At 41.9% G+C, this 16,823-nt stretch overlaps 1 protein-coding gene across 3 annotated transcripts; it reads left to right on the top strand.

Annotated features, from left to right (window-relative positions):
- Nucleotides 1-6,707: 6,707 nt before the first annotated feature.
- LOC117475195 lies at nucleotides 6,708-15,722 on the top strand. Of its 3 annotated transcripts, none has more exons than XR_004555144.1 (3): nucleotides 6,708-6,831; nucleotides 14,990-15,092; nucleotides 15,392-15,722. XR_004555144.1 is itself a non-coding variant. In XM_034121363.1 (3 exons), exons 2-3 carry the CDS (start codon nucleotides 9,422-9,424, stop codon nucleotides 10,663-10,665), a joined length of 945 nt encoding a protein of 314 aa, XP_033977254.1. In that variant the 5' UTR covers nucleotides 6,712-6,827; nucleotides 9,382-9,421; the 3' UTR covers nucleotides 10,666-10,955. The 3 variants fall into 3 exon arrangements, 2 of the variants coding, with proteins under 2 accessions (XP_033977254.1, XP_033977245.1); XM_034121363.1 differs by lacking the exons at nucleotides 14,990-15,092; nucleotides 15,392-15,722 and adding exons at nucleotides 9,382-9,481; nucleotides 9,781-10,955 and having other exon boundaries at nucleotides 6,712-6,827; XM_034121354.1 differs by lacking the exons at nucleotides 14,990-15,092; nucleotides 15,392-15,722 and adding exons at nucleotides 9,382-9,481; nucleotides 9,781-10,955 and having other exon boundaries at nucleotides 6,713-6,831.
- Nucleotides 15,723-16,823: the final 1,101 nt, after the last annotated feature.

Here is a 16,823-nt window from a genome sequence, read left to right as displayed (position 1 = left end):
TAACCGATAGGTTAAAACCAGCAGGCTTCTGCAGCGAGCCCTGCTGTCTACTAATCAACAGATTGGTGGCAGCTGGCTTAGTTAGCGAACTCTGCAGTTTATTAACCGATAGATTAAAAAGTGCAGGTTTTCGCAACGAACCCTGCTGGCTACTAACCGATAGGTTATAGACAGCTGGTTTACACAGAGTGGAGGATATGTGAGAAACACTTGATGATACTGATGACTCAGACAAAAAGTTGAACAATGAACCCATTTTATTGCTCTCACTATCCCCCCCCAACACGTCAAAAGCGGCTCTGCTTTCTTGGAGGCTCACGTGGAGCGGACACAGAGCGGGAGTGCCTCCCTCCCCGTTGGCTCACCGCCGAGAGACCCCTCCGTCTCTGGGGTGGCGGGGGAGCGGAGACGCGGGGCGGAGCCCCTGCCGCCGCCGACGGGCGCTGACGCCGCGGCTGCGGTTGGGACCTCTCCGCCTGCCGCTGTGGCCGGGTTGGACGCTGCGGCTGTTGCGGCTGCTGCGGCTGCTGCGGGCGTTGGTGCCGTCCAGCAGGCTGGAGCCAGCTGACGTGCTGGCGGATGTCGTCCGCCTGTTCCGCAGCCGCCTTCATGGATTCCACCATGGCGTGGAACTGGGGTCCAAACAGCCCGTCCGGGCTGATTGGAGCATCCAGCAGCACTTTTCTGGCCGTTTCTGTAACGGACGCCTGCTGCAGCCAGAGGTGGCGCTGGATTTGCGTCACCCACGCGGCGATTCTAGCCTGGGAGACAGCAACAGACGCACACAGTGTGAGCGCCGTGCTGGCAGCCTTGGCGATCTCCTCCGCTTCGTCAGCGGCCAAGGTGGTGGACCGCTCCACCAGCGTCACCACCGAGTTGGACAGCAGCGCGATGTTGTTTGCCGCCGCCGACGCCTGAAAGGCACACTGGTGTACCCGGTCGGCCTGGCGGGCAACATACTGGTCCCTGGGGGAGGCCAACGTAGGGCGCCGTCCGGCGATCATGTTGGTCTGCCTCACCCCAAAAAACACCGTCAGGCCCGGCTCCAGCGAAGGGGTGGCTGGGAATCCCACATCTGTAAACCCCTCCACCTTGGTGAGGGGAACAAATGTGGCCACCGGGGCCTTCAGAGTCCTCGGGTTTGCCGCCGCCCCCTCCTGGTACCTCCTGATGGCGGGGAAGCGTGGCCAGATCGGGTCACTCCTGACCGTCTGCACCCGCGAAAAAACTCCGGCCATGTCGTCCGGAGCACGCCTCTCCTGAGCTAGGGGAACGGGGAGACCTCTGCAGGCAGCCGCCTTGCAAATGATCCCCGGCAGTTCCAGCAAGATGCCACCTAGCGCCGTAGTGACGGAGAAGGGGACCGCGTGCTCGGCCAAGTCGACACCCTGCTCCGACTCTGTCTCCCCCGTCCAGGGGAGAGGAGGGAGGGGAGAACCATCCGGTGAACCGTGGAGGGAGATGGGGTAGGAGTCGTCCGACTCCTGCCCGGCGCTCTACGCTTCCTGTCGTCCGAGGGGAGACGGGCACAGTGCTGGCATGCGACCTGCTGGCTGAGAGCCGCGTACGCGTGCTCTGACCCCAGGCAGGATTCGCATTCCATGTGCTGATCATAGCTCATGATATAGCCGGATCCACATGAGGGACAATCTCTGACACAATTGTTGCTCATGTTTCTCGGATATATTACGTGTCTCAGTGCTTCAGTAACGGGGTGCTGAAGAAAAAGAGGGAGCAGAGTGTCGGGCCTCCTTCCTATTTATACCGGAAGGGAGCCCGAGGGTGGGGCCCACCTTGCGGGCGGGCGTGGACTACAAGTGTTTTCAGTGCTGCGCGGGTGCGCAGGGGGATTACCCAATTGCGATAGCCTTAGAGGGCGAAGCCATATACGAAATAGAACTGCTTTCACAAAAGGAATCTCTTCGGATGTGCTGTCCAGCGAGGAAATACAATGGCCGCTTACAACAAAAAATTCTGAGTCAAACGGGCGTGGTTTGCATTCCGCACAGCCAATCAGACGTATGAACTACTTTCTCCCACAGACCCTGCTCTGTAGCAGGGACTGAAAAGCGAGTCTCGCGAACTAAGTTGAGCTACTTTAGTTCCTGGGGCTTTTTGGTGTGAACGCAAATATATCGTAGTTCTGATTAACTATTGTGGGAAAAGTACACCAAAGTACTCCGGTGTGAACGCACCTATTCACTCACAGAGTGAGGGGTTTGTAGCCCCACAGTTAGCTGCAGTCTAACGGTTATATTACATATATTTGCCTTGAGTAACATTAAGGACATGTTTGGGTTTTGTGTAGCCTTATAGTCTCCAGTCACACAGGGCCTATACTAACTTAGAAATGTTCGCTCACTTACTTTCTGCTTCGTTGTTCTATACCATACGGGGGGTTCTGAATAAATCAGTGATTTTAGCACATTTCGCTGCCTTTTTTTTGCAGGATGGGGGTCCATCCTTCCACAATAATTAATCTTGCCGTCAGTTTCAGTCGGTCCAGTCCACACTAATGTAAACAGCAGCGCGCTCGTCTCGTGAGAAACGGAGAGTGGAACAACCAATCACATCTTCATTATTTTCCTGAAATGTAAATGTGCCCATTCGCTAGTCTGACACATAGACTGTATATATAAAGGTCTGGTCTGACAGGTGCGTGGTTCTCACTGCGCTTCATACCGGTGCAACTTTGAACACCTTCAATATATGCCGCATTAATTGATTTGGCCTGCAGTCACCGCATCTGGGCTGAATTAAACACATATTATTTTAGTCCTGTGTGTTTATTAGAGGCCATGTCAGCAGGCCACATCACATCATGCCAGCGCTGCGTTCACAAGACATACAAGCCACAAACTGGCAATCGAAACATGCTACAACCTGAGGGACAGTGAATGAGACACACACAGACACAGACACACCCACACACACCTTGAGGGAGGGAGGGACAGCTGATCGCCGTGCAGCAATCAGCTGTTCCCGAGCAGAGAGAGAGAGAGAGAGAGAGAGAGAGAGAGAGAGAGAGAGAGAGAGAGAGAGAGAGAGAGAGAGAGAGAGAGAGCTGCTAGACACAACTCTTATTAATCCCCGTACCGGACAATTGTTATTTGTTCCAAATCGGAACCGGATTTCGGTTCCCGATCCTCATCACATCCCCAGCCACAGCCGTGGTCTTAACCGGTCTTGACATAAAATCTCGAGTCCTATAGGTCCGATACAGAGACAATACGAAACCAAATGCAGTTGATTCCGAGACCAATACCGTTAAAAAGTGGTCTGGAGACCGGTCTCGAGTACAACACCAGCAAATATTCTCATACTAATGATTATGAATTATTATTCCCCTCTCTTCTGATACCAATACTGTGCCGATGAGAAAGTGTACCTGTAACACTCTCCAAACTACTGTCGGAGCGGAATCATTCGAAAAATATAATATAGGATAATGCTATACAATGCTAACGGAGGCGAGACGTACGTTATTCACGCGCTTATCCACACGCACGTAATTCACACGCTTATGTACACGCTTATGTACACGTACGTTATCAACACGCGTATCTAAGATAGCACTTTCATAGCTACGCCGCCGCCACGTGAGCGCGTACTTTGAGCGCATACTTTGAGCGCACCTGTGATACGTCGCCGTGACGTCTGACGTCTGACAACGTCGTGACGTCGCCTGTATCGTACGTCAACCCATTCAAACCCATCAATTTTGAATGGGTTGACGTACGATACAGGCGACGTCACGACGTTGTCAGACGTCAGACGTCACGGCGACGTATCATAGAGAGAGAGAGCACAGAGGGAGGTTTAGGATTAAACAATCAATCTTTGAAATGTCAAAGTGACACTAAAATCTTTGTGCCCCTTTATATTGACCTCTACTGTTTGGCTATGTTGATCTCACACACACACACATACACACACATACACACACACACACACACACACACACTTTTTTCTAGTTAAATCCATTGAAACTTTCGCCCTCATGACAAATAAGTTGTAAACAAACAATCTTTGAAATGTCAAAGTGACACTAAAATCTTTGTGCCCCTTTATATTGACCTCTACTGTTTGGCTATGTTGATCTCACACACACACACACACACACACACACACACACACACACACACACACACACACACACACACACACACACACACACACTTTTTTCTAGTTAAATCCATTGAAACTTTCGCCCTCATGACAAATAAGTTGTTATATTTTTTGAAATAATTGTTTTATGAAGCCCCTTATTAAGGTAAATAATTTAATGTTGTTTAAGTGTCAACAAGTAAGTCAAGTTAGGGAAGCACATAGCAAAAAGAACGAGCCATCGTCCAACTCTCTGATTCAATCTGCCAACATCTGCATACATTTGATGCCATCCGTAACATCGTAGGTATGTAATGATGTCTTATATTCTTGTGTTCAATTGCAGTTCATTATTTGTTGTCTCGCTAAAAGTAATTGTGTGCAGTTTAAGGTTAAATGGCTACCAAGCTCATTTCTGTCGATTGCATTCATAACATGTGCTATGCTTATCGTCACTAGATTTACAGTAAAATAGTACTAACAGTGACATTTTTTAAAACAACTTTTATGGGTCACTTTGTTGGTAAAGTAAAAGCAATACTTACGTGATACATATTCGATAAATACACAATGCATATATTAACATGAGTGATTTAAAAAGGCATTAAAAGAGTAATGTAATTTAGAATAAAAAGTAGGTTTACAAAGTATGTACACAATATTTACTGTAAGCAATTTCTGATTATGCTTTTTGTTGGTTTATAGTTTCACCCTCCTTTTCTATCAATTAACCTGTGGACAAACTGACATCTATCTTCAGAGTCTTGGTGAAGAGGAAGGCGTTTAGCTGACTGCCAAGAAATATTCAGCATACATATTAAGGGCAGGCAGACACAGACTCTTGACACGTTCCCTTTTTCATACAAAGTCCACCTGAACTTTAGCTCAACTTTAGGATCATTTCCGATGCTTTTCTATGTGATCTTGGTCGCTAAGCATATTTTTGTAGCCTCACATACAACCAACCTATATAATATCCAGACATGTTGATTTTCTATATATTGAACATTGTGAACAGACAGACATTCAGCAGGTCATGAGCAACCCTACCTGATTAAAAATTCCTGTGTGTAAAAAAGTATAATCAATCTCAATCCCAAATCAAAGTATGACATTTCAATTATGTAATTATTAAAAACCATAACACTTCAACAACATTATATTATTTACCTTAATAAGGGGCTTCATAAAACACTTTTTTCAAAAAATATAACAACTTATTTGTCATGAGGGCGAAAGTTTCAATGGATTTAACTAGAAAAAAGTGTGTGTGTGTGTGTGTGTGTGTGTGTGTGTGTGTGTGTGTGTGTGTGTGTGTGTGTGTGTGTGTGTGTGTGTGTGTGTGTGTGTGTGTGTGTGTGTGTGTGTGTGTGTGTGTGTGTGTGTGTGAGATCAACATAGCCAAACAGTCAATATAAAGGGGCACAAAGATGTTAGTGTCACTTTGACATTTCAAAGAATGTTTGTTTAATCCTAAACCTCCCTCTGTGCTCTCTCTCTCTGACTCTAGAGAGGGTTACTGATGAATCACCCCTGAAACTTTCTCTAAAGTAAATGTCAATAACTCTTCCAAGCACTCTGAGCCTAAACTACTCTTGCATTCAAATTCCCTCCAGTGCTTCAGGATTAAGATTCAAATGAACTTTGATTAAAGGGTTCAATAAGAGTCTAAGGAGATTAGCAGTTGTCATGACCAATCAGGTGTTTCCAGCAGCCACATTACATTCAAATATTTTTGTCAGGTGATAACGCCTCTGACTGCTGGGTCTCGGCGCTCCAACATGTGAAAAATGAATAAATACAACTAAGAGATAGAATGAATACCGTATTTTTTATAATTAGATTTTTACTGAGGTAGAACAACAAAGTTGATGAAAAACGGTTTTCATCAAATAATATTGCATCCCCACTCATATTTGCAAAACAAACAAACAAACCCCCCCCCCCATCGTCCATATACCCACCCCTCTGACTCACACGAACATATTTGACAGAGAGCCTAAGATGGTTTCAAACTCAAGTGTGTTGTCCCTGCTAAGGCAGGTTGCAGTGTAACACCAGAGGAGACTGGGGGAATTGACCACTTAGAATTAACGTGTGAATGCAAAAACAATGCAGAGATGATTATTAAACCATTGCATTCAATAACGGCAACCAAAGTAAACTGTATGAAGTGATTTGTAAATATGAATACAGATTTCTCTAAATGTTTTCATAAATCCTTTTTTTTCTGTGACTTTGGCATGTGACTCATTTTTACCCTCTCAAAGAATCTAAATCTATAACCGGAAATGAAAAGCAGAACAGAAATCTGAGCTGGAATCGTTGAAATCCAAACGATATGCAACCATAAGTATTACACAGATATCATTTTCATAATTCCACTTTGAAAGTGATTTGTAACTTAATTATTCATTTTCTTTTGTTAAATAAGAAGATGCAGTTCTATTAATTACAATGTTGCAAAAGGGGGGCCCTGCAGAAAAGGTTTGGGAACCATTGGGCTAAGGGGTGGGACATCTCTAAGCGGCTGACCAATCACAACAGAGAAATCATTTTTGCATCTGCCACTATAGGGCAGAGACCCCTATAAGAGACATCATTAATTGTCAACAAGTAAGTCAAGTTAGGGAAGCACATAGCAAAAAGAACGAGCCATCGTCCAACTCTCTGATTCAATCTGCCAACATCTGCATACATTTGATGCCATCCGTAACATCGTAGGTATGTAATGATGTCTTATATTCTTGTGTTCAATTGCAGTTCATTATTTGTTGTCTCGCTAAAAGTAATTTTGTGCAGTTTAAGGTTAAATGGCTACCAAGCTCATTTCTGTCGATTGCATTCATAACATATGCTATGCTTATCATCACTAGATTTACAGTAAATAGTACTAACGATGACGTGTTTAAAAACAACTTTTATGGGTCACTTTGTTGGTAAAGTAAAAGCAATACTTACGTGATACATATTCGATAAATACACAATGCATATATTAACATGAGTGATTTAAAAAGGCATTAAAAGAGTAATGTAATTTAGAATAAAAAGTAGGTTTAAAATGTATGTACACAATATTTACTGTAAGCAATTTCTGATTATGCTTTTTGTTGGTTTATAGTTTCACCCTCCTTTTCTATCAATTAACCTGTGGACAAACTGACATCTATCTTCAGAGTCTTGGTGAAGAGGAAGGCGTTTAGCTGACTGCCAAAAAATATTCAGCATACATATTAAGGGCAGGCAGACACAGACTCTTGACACGTTCCCTTTTTCATACAAAGTCCACCTGAACTTTAGCTCAACTTTAGGATCATTTCCGATGCTTTTCTATGTGATCTTGGTCGGTAAGCATATTTTTGTAGCCTCACATACAACCAACCTATATAATATCCAGACATGTTGATTTTCTATATATTGAACATTGTGAACAGACAGACATTCAGCAGGTCATGAGCAACCCTACCTGATTAAAAATTCCTGTGTGTAAAAAAGTATAATCAATCTCAATCCCAAATCAAAGTATGACATTTCACTTATGTAATTATTAAAAACCATAACACTTCAACAACATTATATTATTTACCTTAATAAGGGGCTTCATAAAACACTTTTTTCAAAAAATATAACAACTTATTTGTCATGAGGGCGAAAGTTTCAATGGATTTAACTAGAAAAAAGTGTGTGTGTGTGTGTGTGTGTGTGTGTGTGTGTGTGTGTGTGTGTGTGTGTGTGTGTGTGTGTGTGTGTGTGTGTGTGTGTGTGTGTGTGTGTGTGTGTGTGTGTGTGTGTGTGTGTGTGTGTGTGTGTGTGTGTGTGTGTGTGTGTGTGTGTGTGTGAGATCAACATAGCCAAACAGTCAATATAAAGGGGCACAAAGATTTTAGTGTCACTTTGACATTTGAAAGTTTCAATGGAGTTAACTAGAAAAATATAAGTGTGTGTGTGTGTGTGTGTGTGTGTGTGTGTGTGTGTGTGTGTGTGTGTGTGTGTGTGTGTGTGTGTGTGTGTGTGTGTGTGTGTGGTGTGTGTGTGTGTGTGTGTGTGTGTGTGTGTGTGTGTGTGTGTGTGTGTGTGTGTGTGTGTGTGTGTGTGTGTGTGTGTGTGTGTGTGTGTGTGTGTGTGTGTGTGTACATTTTGTCGACCTTTTAATTGTAAAAGTGTAACTGAGGGCGTATTTGTCAGTGAGTGGAGATCCCTCTCTCCTGAGTTGTTCCACTCCTCTTGGTCGCTCTGCTGTTTTTGTCCTTTCTCTCTCACTCCCTCTCAGTAATTTATTTAGTAAGCTTGAGCTGTTTCTGGTGTGACAAGGCGTGCATTTTGAAGGCACCTTTTTTGCCTGCAGAGTTTGCATGTCACCTTGTGGGACTCAGCTTATATAATTCAATCAGGAGAGACTTCATTTTTCGTGTTTCAATGTTTAAAGAATATTTATTGACACATGCACCATATGAATAAAATGTTATTAGTCTTTGACGATCAGACACCGATCCTGATATCATATATCTTAAAGGGAAAGTGCAGCCGTGAGTATAATAGGAACCCCCCCCCCCCCTCGGTTTAGACACTTGTGGTGATGTTGAAGATCTAATTTGATGAGGAGATGGGAAGGAGAGGATATGTGATGAGGTGTGGTCTTTGGATCAGCTCTCCTGTGTGCTGGATATGATGACGAGGGGTGGATGGGGTGAAGAGAGGGGAACCATTTTAAGTGTTACTGTAGCTTGAGGATTTGCTTCTCGAGATTGTGCTGGAATGTAATTGGTTAAAAGAGAACACCCATGACCAGCTGACTATATGCAGCTGCGGAGTGAATGAATGTATAAAATAAGATAAGATGGACAGCACAGATTCACATAGATTAATATATATGATAAAATCAAGGGTAAAAATAAAATAGATAAAATAAAAAATGAACATATATACATATTTGGTCATGTGTATATATTATGTACATGTGTGTGTGAAAACAGTGTGTATTTTATGTCCAGTCACATTGTTGACCGCCTGTTGTGCAGCTTGATGGCTACAGGCACAAAGGATTGTCCGAGGCGCTTGGTGCTGGGTCGAGGAGGGATGAGTCTGTGGCTGAACATCTTCACTAGTTCTGCATGGAGGGGGTGGGAGGGGTTCTCTAGGATACAGTCCAGCTTCCTCCTCGTCCTCCCCTCTGCCACCTCATCCAGATTGTCCAGTTGTACTCCAACTACAGAGCTAGCCTTCCTCACCAGCTTGTTCACCCTGTCAGTGTCCCTTGTGTTTGTGCACTCCCAGGAACTTGTAGCTGTTCACCACCTCCACATCCTCCCCACTGATGATGATGGGGGTTAGAGGCCTCTTCCTACTCCTCCCAGTCTTCCTGCTTGGACTTACGGTGAGCTTCATGTGTGATATGATGATATAGTGTGAAGGCTCTTGGTATTGTTGTTGTGTTAGCAATAAAACTTAGACCCGTCGGGCGACACTCTTCAGGTCTGCCTCTCGTCTCATCATTTCTGACACAACATATGCATTCATGTTCAAATCTTAATTCATTTAGATGTCATTATGTGGATCTATATCTGAGAAATGATGTTTGAATGTTTAAGCATCATATTGGAAATCACCTGAAAAGGCAGTTATCCACAACTTGTCATATTTTGTTTACTATTGATTTCTCTTTCTTTAATGCAGATTCCATCAACGGCCACATACATCACAGAACTTCAAGTGTCCTTTGATAATGCTGAAGAGCGACAATTTGGATCACAAGGCTTCAACAAAATTGATGTTGATCTGAACAAAGGAGCAGGAGGAAAGGACATCTTTCTTTGGTACAAACGTGGATCAGTGGCCATCACCAAGGTTCAAGTTTCCTTCAACAGTGAGCAGGATGTTGGTTTGTCAAATGCAGGGTACACAAAGATCAACAAAGATCTCAATTCTGGAGCAGGAGGTAGTGACCTCTTCCTTTGGTCTCACAAAGGGTCCGGAGAGTTTAATACTCCCATAGTGGACATCAAAGTCATTGCAGGCAATGACGCTGCAATGTTTAGACTTGGTTGGGAGAGAGTGGCCTGTGATCTGAACCGCGAGGCTGGTGGGGACGATATCCACATCTGGCTGAAGAGAGAGGCACCAACCTACATCTGTGATATCACTGTCACAGATTCCTATGGGTCAGACCAAACCCTCTTCAGGTCAGGTTACATCCGTGTGGATGAAGATACCAACAGAGGTGCAGGAGGATCAGATGTCTTCATCTGGTACCGTCAGACCACCGACCCCAGTAAGGCAGTCAAAGATCTGCAAGTCTCCAAAACTGATAGTCAGTTACAGGGTTATCGTCAGCAACGTTACCTGCTAGTGAGGGTTGACCTGAACGAAGGGACTGGAGGTAACCTAGTGTACCTGTGGTCGAAGAAAGAAGGAACCAACAATCCAATAAAGGCCATCACCCTGCTTCAAAACAAAAATGCGGTTGCAGATTATGATGCGTGGGCTGGTGTCACCGTTATCAAGAAAGATCTCAACTCGGGCAACAACGGCAAATTTGAGAACCTGTGTTTCTATCAGTGAAGGCAGAGCTGAGAGTTCTCAACACTCACTGAAGTGGAACGCATAGTCTAACAATTTTGTTAAATCATTCGGTGATGGCTACTTTTTTTTCCTTTTTAAATCAGTGCTACTAGTAATAATAGAAAGTATGAATATTTCATGCATTTATATGTTAATCTCCCTGTCAATGAAATCAAACTATTCCAAATGTCTGTTTTTCAAATATAATCTGAACGAATGATTAAATCTTAAGGCACTGTTTCACTTATTCTGCACATGTCTGCTCTCAATAAAGATACCTTTGCATATGAGTTTTCATAATCTTATTCCCATCAATGTTATCATTCCAACAAATCAGGGCTGATGTTCAACAATTTGCCTAAAGTGTCATTTTTAGCTTTATAGAGACTAAGACCAACCGCAAGACGTATAAAGAGGATATGATACAAATCCAGAAGTAATCGTTAAAAAAGCAACAAATGACAACTTACGTCTGAAAGCACAGCATTCTAACCTTGGTTTGGAGATGTATGAGCCAACACTAAAATATGTATACCAACACAACTCACTAAATAACTTGGTGTAGTTACATTATAATAATGAGTAGTTTCAAATTGAATTGAATAAAAGGCAACATTTGTTCAATAATTCACTCTTCAATTCCTGTATGGGATCATTGTCACCTTATTGTTACCTAAATCTCTGTCATCTGCAAAATAATTGTTACGTTTTTGTTGTGTTTTCCATAACCTTAGCTAGCATACGCATGTAGATGTAGAACAGATTAATGTAGCTCAAATAATTGCAGAATAATTCTTGTTCTGTGAACAGGATTCAAACCGGGACGGTTTAGAGCTGTTTCAGAAAGTCCTCAACAGTTTTTCTAGCACTGATATCTCATAAGATGAAGACTTGAAGCCGTCTCAGTGCTGTGGTTTGTTGAAACCTAAACTAGAAACACCCTTTCAATAACTTGACACCCAATGTCCCAAAACTAACATGCTGCCACTCAGAAGATATAACGTTTATAATGTTCTTCCATTTAGTTTAGCGTGTTAGCATGCAAACATTTACTAATAAGCAGTGGTGTAAGAAGTACTCTAATATTTGACTCAAGTAAAAGTAAAAATACAACAGTGTAAAAATACAAGCAAAAGTCCTGCATTTAAAATCTCACTAAGTAAAAGTACAAAATTGTGTGTAATGGCCCATTTTTTTTATCTTAGATATTTAATCACTGGATTATTTTATTTATTATTAATGTGTTCATCACAGCTGGTACAGGTGGAGCTACTTTGAATTACCGTGTATACTGTTGCTATCGTAAAAAATCAAATCAAATCAGGTTTTATTTATACAGTATAGCACATTTTAAAAACGAATTTTGGTCGAGCCAAAGTGCTGTACATGCAAATAATAAATAACACATTACTACAATCGCAAACAGAAGACAATAAATTACAACAGCAAATATAAAAATCAAACACAGGGAAATGTCATGAGTCGTGCTCCGCTCTGACTAGAAGGCAAGGGAGAAGAAGTGAGTTTTTAGTGTTGATTTAAAAACCCCTAGGGTCTGGGCCGACCTCACATGGAGGGGCAGAGTGTTCCAAAGCCTAGGGCCAGCTGCTGCGAAGGCTCGGTGCCCTCGGCACAAGATTCAAAAGATTCAAGATTGAAAGGTTTTACTGTCATATGCACATAAGCTACAGTGTAGAAATGGCAATGAAAATCTTATGTCCTGAGCTCCCCCAACAATTCAACATATTTATATAAGTGCAAGAAGTCTATATACGCTTAAATAGAATATGATATATACATATATATTTTGGGAAAAACCCAAAACACTTTCTTTGTTGCCTTTTTCTTATCATACATAGTGTTACTGTTTTTGTTACCATTTAAATATTGAATTGTATTTATTACTTTTATTTTAAATTAAATGCACCGGTTTTAGATAAAATATTTATTTTGATGTGTAGGTTGATTTGCAGGTTGGTTGTTATTTGTATTGTTATGTGTATTTTATTATATTAACTAGCTATTTATTGCTATTTATTAAATTAAAATACTGTTATGAACACTATACAATGTCTTTATTTTGGTAGATACCAGAATACATGACACAATGAATCTTTGTAATATATTTATATTCTCTAGTTTAAATAATCATACCAGTATTTAAACAATGTATGCTGGTCACCTGGAATCCTGGTAAGCTTCCAGCATGGTATATTTAATACTATTATTAAACATAAACTGGTGATAGATGGATGCTGGTGACCAGCCCAGCATACCAGCATACTATGCTGGTCTATGCTGTTTTTTTTAGCTGGCCAGGATGGCTGGTTTAGCTGGTTTAGCTACCAGCTAAACCAGCTAAACCAGCCATCCTGGCCAGCTAAAGTGTCCAAAACCCCTCTAAACCAGCCAGGCTGGTCAACTTAGCTGGTCGGGCTGGTTGACCTGCCTGACCAGCTAAGTTGGTCTAAACTGTTTTTTTCAGCAGGGTACTCTCTCGGAACTAGTTAAAAGGTCTATCGAGAGAGAGGCTCTTCAGAATTGACTTGGCAACTCTACCGTGCAGTCAGACCTCTGACTCTTGACTTGTTTTGACATCAAAGCTCCAGCTCTCCCCGTGTCTCCTTCCTGAGTCGGTGACTCCTCCTGCATTGCTACACAGAAGTTTCCCCCACAGGTATGTAATGATGTCTTATATTCTTGTGTTCAATTGCAGTTCATTATTTGTTGTATCGCTAAAAGTAATTTTGTGCAGTTTAAGGTTAAATGGCTACCAAGCTCATTTCTGTCGATTGCATTCATAACATGTGCTATGCTTATCGTCACTAGGATTTACAGTAAAATAGTACTAACGATGACGTGTTTAAAAACAACTTTTATGGGTCACTTTGTTGGTAGAGTAAAAGCAATACTTACGTGATACATATTCGATTAATACACAATGCATATATTAACATGAGTGATTTAAAAAGGCATAAAAAGAGTTATGTAATTTAGAATAAAAAGTAGGTTTACAAAGTATGTACACAATATTTACTGTAAGCAATTTCTGATTATGCTTTTTGTTGGTTGATAGTTTCACCCTCCTTTTCTATCAATTAACCTGTGGACAAACTGACATCTATCTTCAGAGTCTTGGTGAAGAGGAAGGCGTTTAGCTGACTGCCCAGAAATATTCAGCATACATATTAAGGGCAGGCAGACACAGACTCTTGACACGTTCCCTTTTTCATACAAAGTCCACCTGAACTTTAGCTCAACTTTAGGATCATTTCCGATGCTTTTCTATGTGATCTTGGTCGGTAAGCATATTTTTGTAGCCTCACATACAACCAACCTATATAATATCCAGACATGTTGATTTTCTATATATTGAACATTGTGAACAGACAGACATTCAGCAGGTCATGAGCAACCCTACCTGATTAAAAATTCCTGTGTGTAAAAAAGTATAATCAATCTCAATCCCAAATCAAAGTATGACATTTCACTTATGTAATTATTAAAAACCATAACACTTCAACAACATTAAAACATTTACCTCTTATAAGGGGCTTCATAAAACAATTGTTTCAAAAATATAACAACTTATTTGTCATGAGGGCGAAAGTTTCAATGGAGTTAACTAGAAAAATATTAAGGTTTGCGAAGGACTTCTGACCTTGTGTGTGTGTGTGTGTGTGTATGTGTGTGTGTGTGTGTGTGTGTGTGTGTGTGTGTGTGTGTGTGTGTGTGTGTGTGTGTGTGTGTGTGTGTGTGTGTGTGTGTGTGTGTGTGTGTGTGTGTTACATTTTGTTGACATTTCAATCGTAAAAGTGTAACTGAGGGCGTATTTGTCAAAAACAGGAGTCTGTGAGTGGAGATCCCTCTCTCCTGAGTTTACATAGGATACAATCAAGGATAAAAATAAAATAGATAACATAAAATAACTATAACATAACAAATTAATTAAAATGAACATATATACATATTTGGTCATGTGTACACATATTATTTACATGTGTGTGTGAAAACAGTGTGTATTTTATGTCCAGTGATTGTGTCACATTGTTGACCCCTTGTTGTGCAGCTTGATGGCTACAGGCACAAAGGATTGTCCGAGGCGCTTGGTGCTGTGTCGAGGAGGGATGAGTCTGTGGCTGAACGTGCTCCTCATCTAGTTCTGCATGGAGGGGGTGGGAGGGGTTCTCTACAGTCCAGCTTCCTCCTCGTTCTCCCTTCTGCCACCTCATCCAGATTGTCCAGTTATACTCCAACTACAGAGCTAGCCTTCCTCACCAGCTTGTTCACCCTGTCAGTGTCCCTTGTGTTTGTGCACTCCCAGGGACTTGTAGCTGTTCACCACCTCCACATCCTCCCCACTGATGATGATGATGGGGGTTAGAGGCCTCTTCCTACTCCTCCCAGTCTTCCTGCTTGGACTTACGGTGAGCTTCATGTGTGATATGATGATATAGTGTGAAGGCTCTTGGTATTGTTGTTGTGTTAGCAATAAAACTTAGACCCGTCGGGCGACACTCTTCAGGTCTGCCTCTCGTCTCATCATTTCTGCCACAACATATGCATTCATGTTCAAATATGAATTCATTTAGATGTCATTATGTGGATCTATATCTGAGAACTGATGTTTGAATGTTTAAGCATCATATTGGAAATCACCTGAAAAGGCAGTTATCCACAACTTGTCATATTTTGTTTAATATTGATTTCTCTTTCTTTAATGCAGATTCCATCAACGGCCACATACATCACAGAACTTCAAGTGTCCTTTAATAATGCTGAAGAGCGACACCTTCAATCAGAAGGCTTCAACAAAATCAATGTTGATCTGAACAAAGGAGCAAGAGGAAAGTACATCTATCTTTGGTACAAACGTGGATCAGTGCCCATCACCAAGGTTCAAGTTTCCTTCAACAGTGAGCAGAATGCTGGTTTGTCAAATGCAGGGTACACAAAGATCAACAAAGATCTCAATGCTGGAGCAGGAGGTAGTTACCTCTACCTTTGGTTCTTCAAAGGGTCCGGAGAGTTTGATACTCCCATAGTGGACATCACTGTCATTGAAGACAATGACGCTCTAATGTTTGGTTTTGGTTGGGAGAGAGTGGCCTGTGATCTGAACCGCGAGGCTGGTGGGGACTGGATCCACATCTGGCTGATGAGAGAGGCACCAACCTACATCTGTGATGTCACTGCCACTGATTCCTTTAGGTTAGACCACGACCTCTTTAGGTCAGGTTACATCCGTGTGGATGAAGATACCAACAGAGATGGAAGAGGAAATTATGTATTCATCTGGTACCGTCAGACCACCGACCCCAGTAAGGCACTCAAAGATCTGCAAGTCTCCATCACTGATAGTCAGTATCAAAAATATCGTCAGCAAAATTACCTGTCAGTAAATGTTGACCTGAACAAAGGGACTGTAGGTCAACGAGTGTACCTGTGGTACAAGAAAGAAGGAACCAAGAATCCAATAAAGGGCATCACCCTGCTTCTCAACAAAAATGTGTTTGCAGATTATGATGGGAGGCCTGGTGTCACCGTTATCGGGAAACATCTCAACACGGGCAACCAAGGCATGTTTGAGATCCTGTGTTTCTATCAGTGAAGGCAGAGCTGAGAGTTCTCAACACTCACTGAAGTGGAACGCATAGTCTAACAATTTTGTTAAATCATTCGGTGATGGCCACTTTTTTTTCCTTTTTAAATCAGTGCTACTAGTAATAATAGAAAGTATGAATATTTCATGCATTTATATGTTAATCTCCTTGTCAATGAAATCAAACTATTCCAAATGTCTGTTTTTCAAATATAATCTGAACGAATGATTAAATCTTAAGGCACTGTTTCACTTATTCTGCACATGTCTGCTCTCAATAAAGATACCTTTGCATATGAGTTTTCATAATCTTATTCCCATCAATGTTATCATTCCAACAAATCAGGGCTGATGTTCAACAATTTGCCTAAAGTGTCATTTTTTGCTTTATAGAGACTAAGACCAACCGCAGGATTTATAAAGAGGATACGGTACAAATCCAGAAGTAATCGTTAAAAAAGCAACAAATGACAACTTACGTCTGAAAGCACAGCATTCTAACCTTGGTTTGGAGATGTATGAGCCAACACTAAAATATGTATACCAACACAACTCA

Source organism: Trematomus bernacchii, unplaced genomic scaffold, assembly GCF_902827165.1.
Source record: "Trematomus bernacchii unplaced genomic scaffold, fTreBer1.1, whole genome shotgun sequence".
Lineage (NCBI taxonomy): Eukaryota > Metazoa > Chordata > Actinopteri > Perciformes > Nototheniidae > Trematomus > Trematomus bernacchii.
Note: the sequence above shows the minus strand (reverse complement) of the source record. Positions and strands in the feature narration are given on the sequence as shown.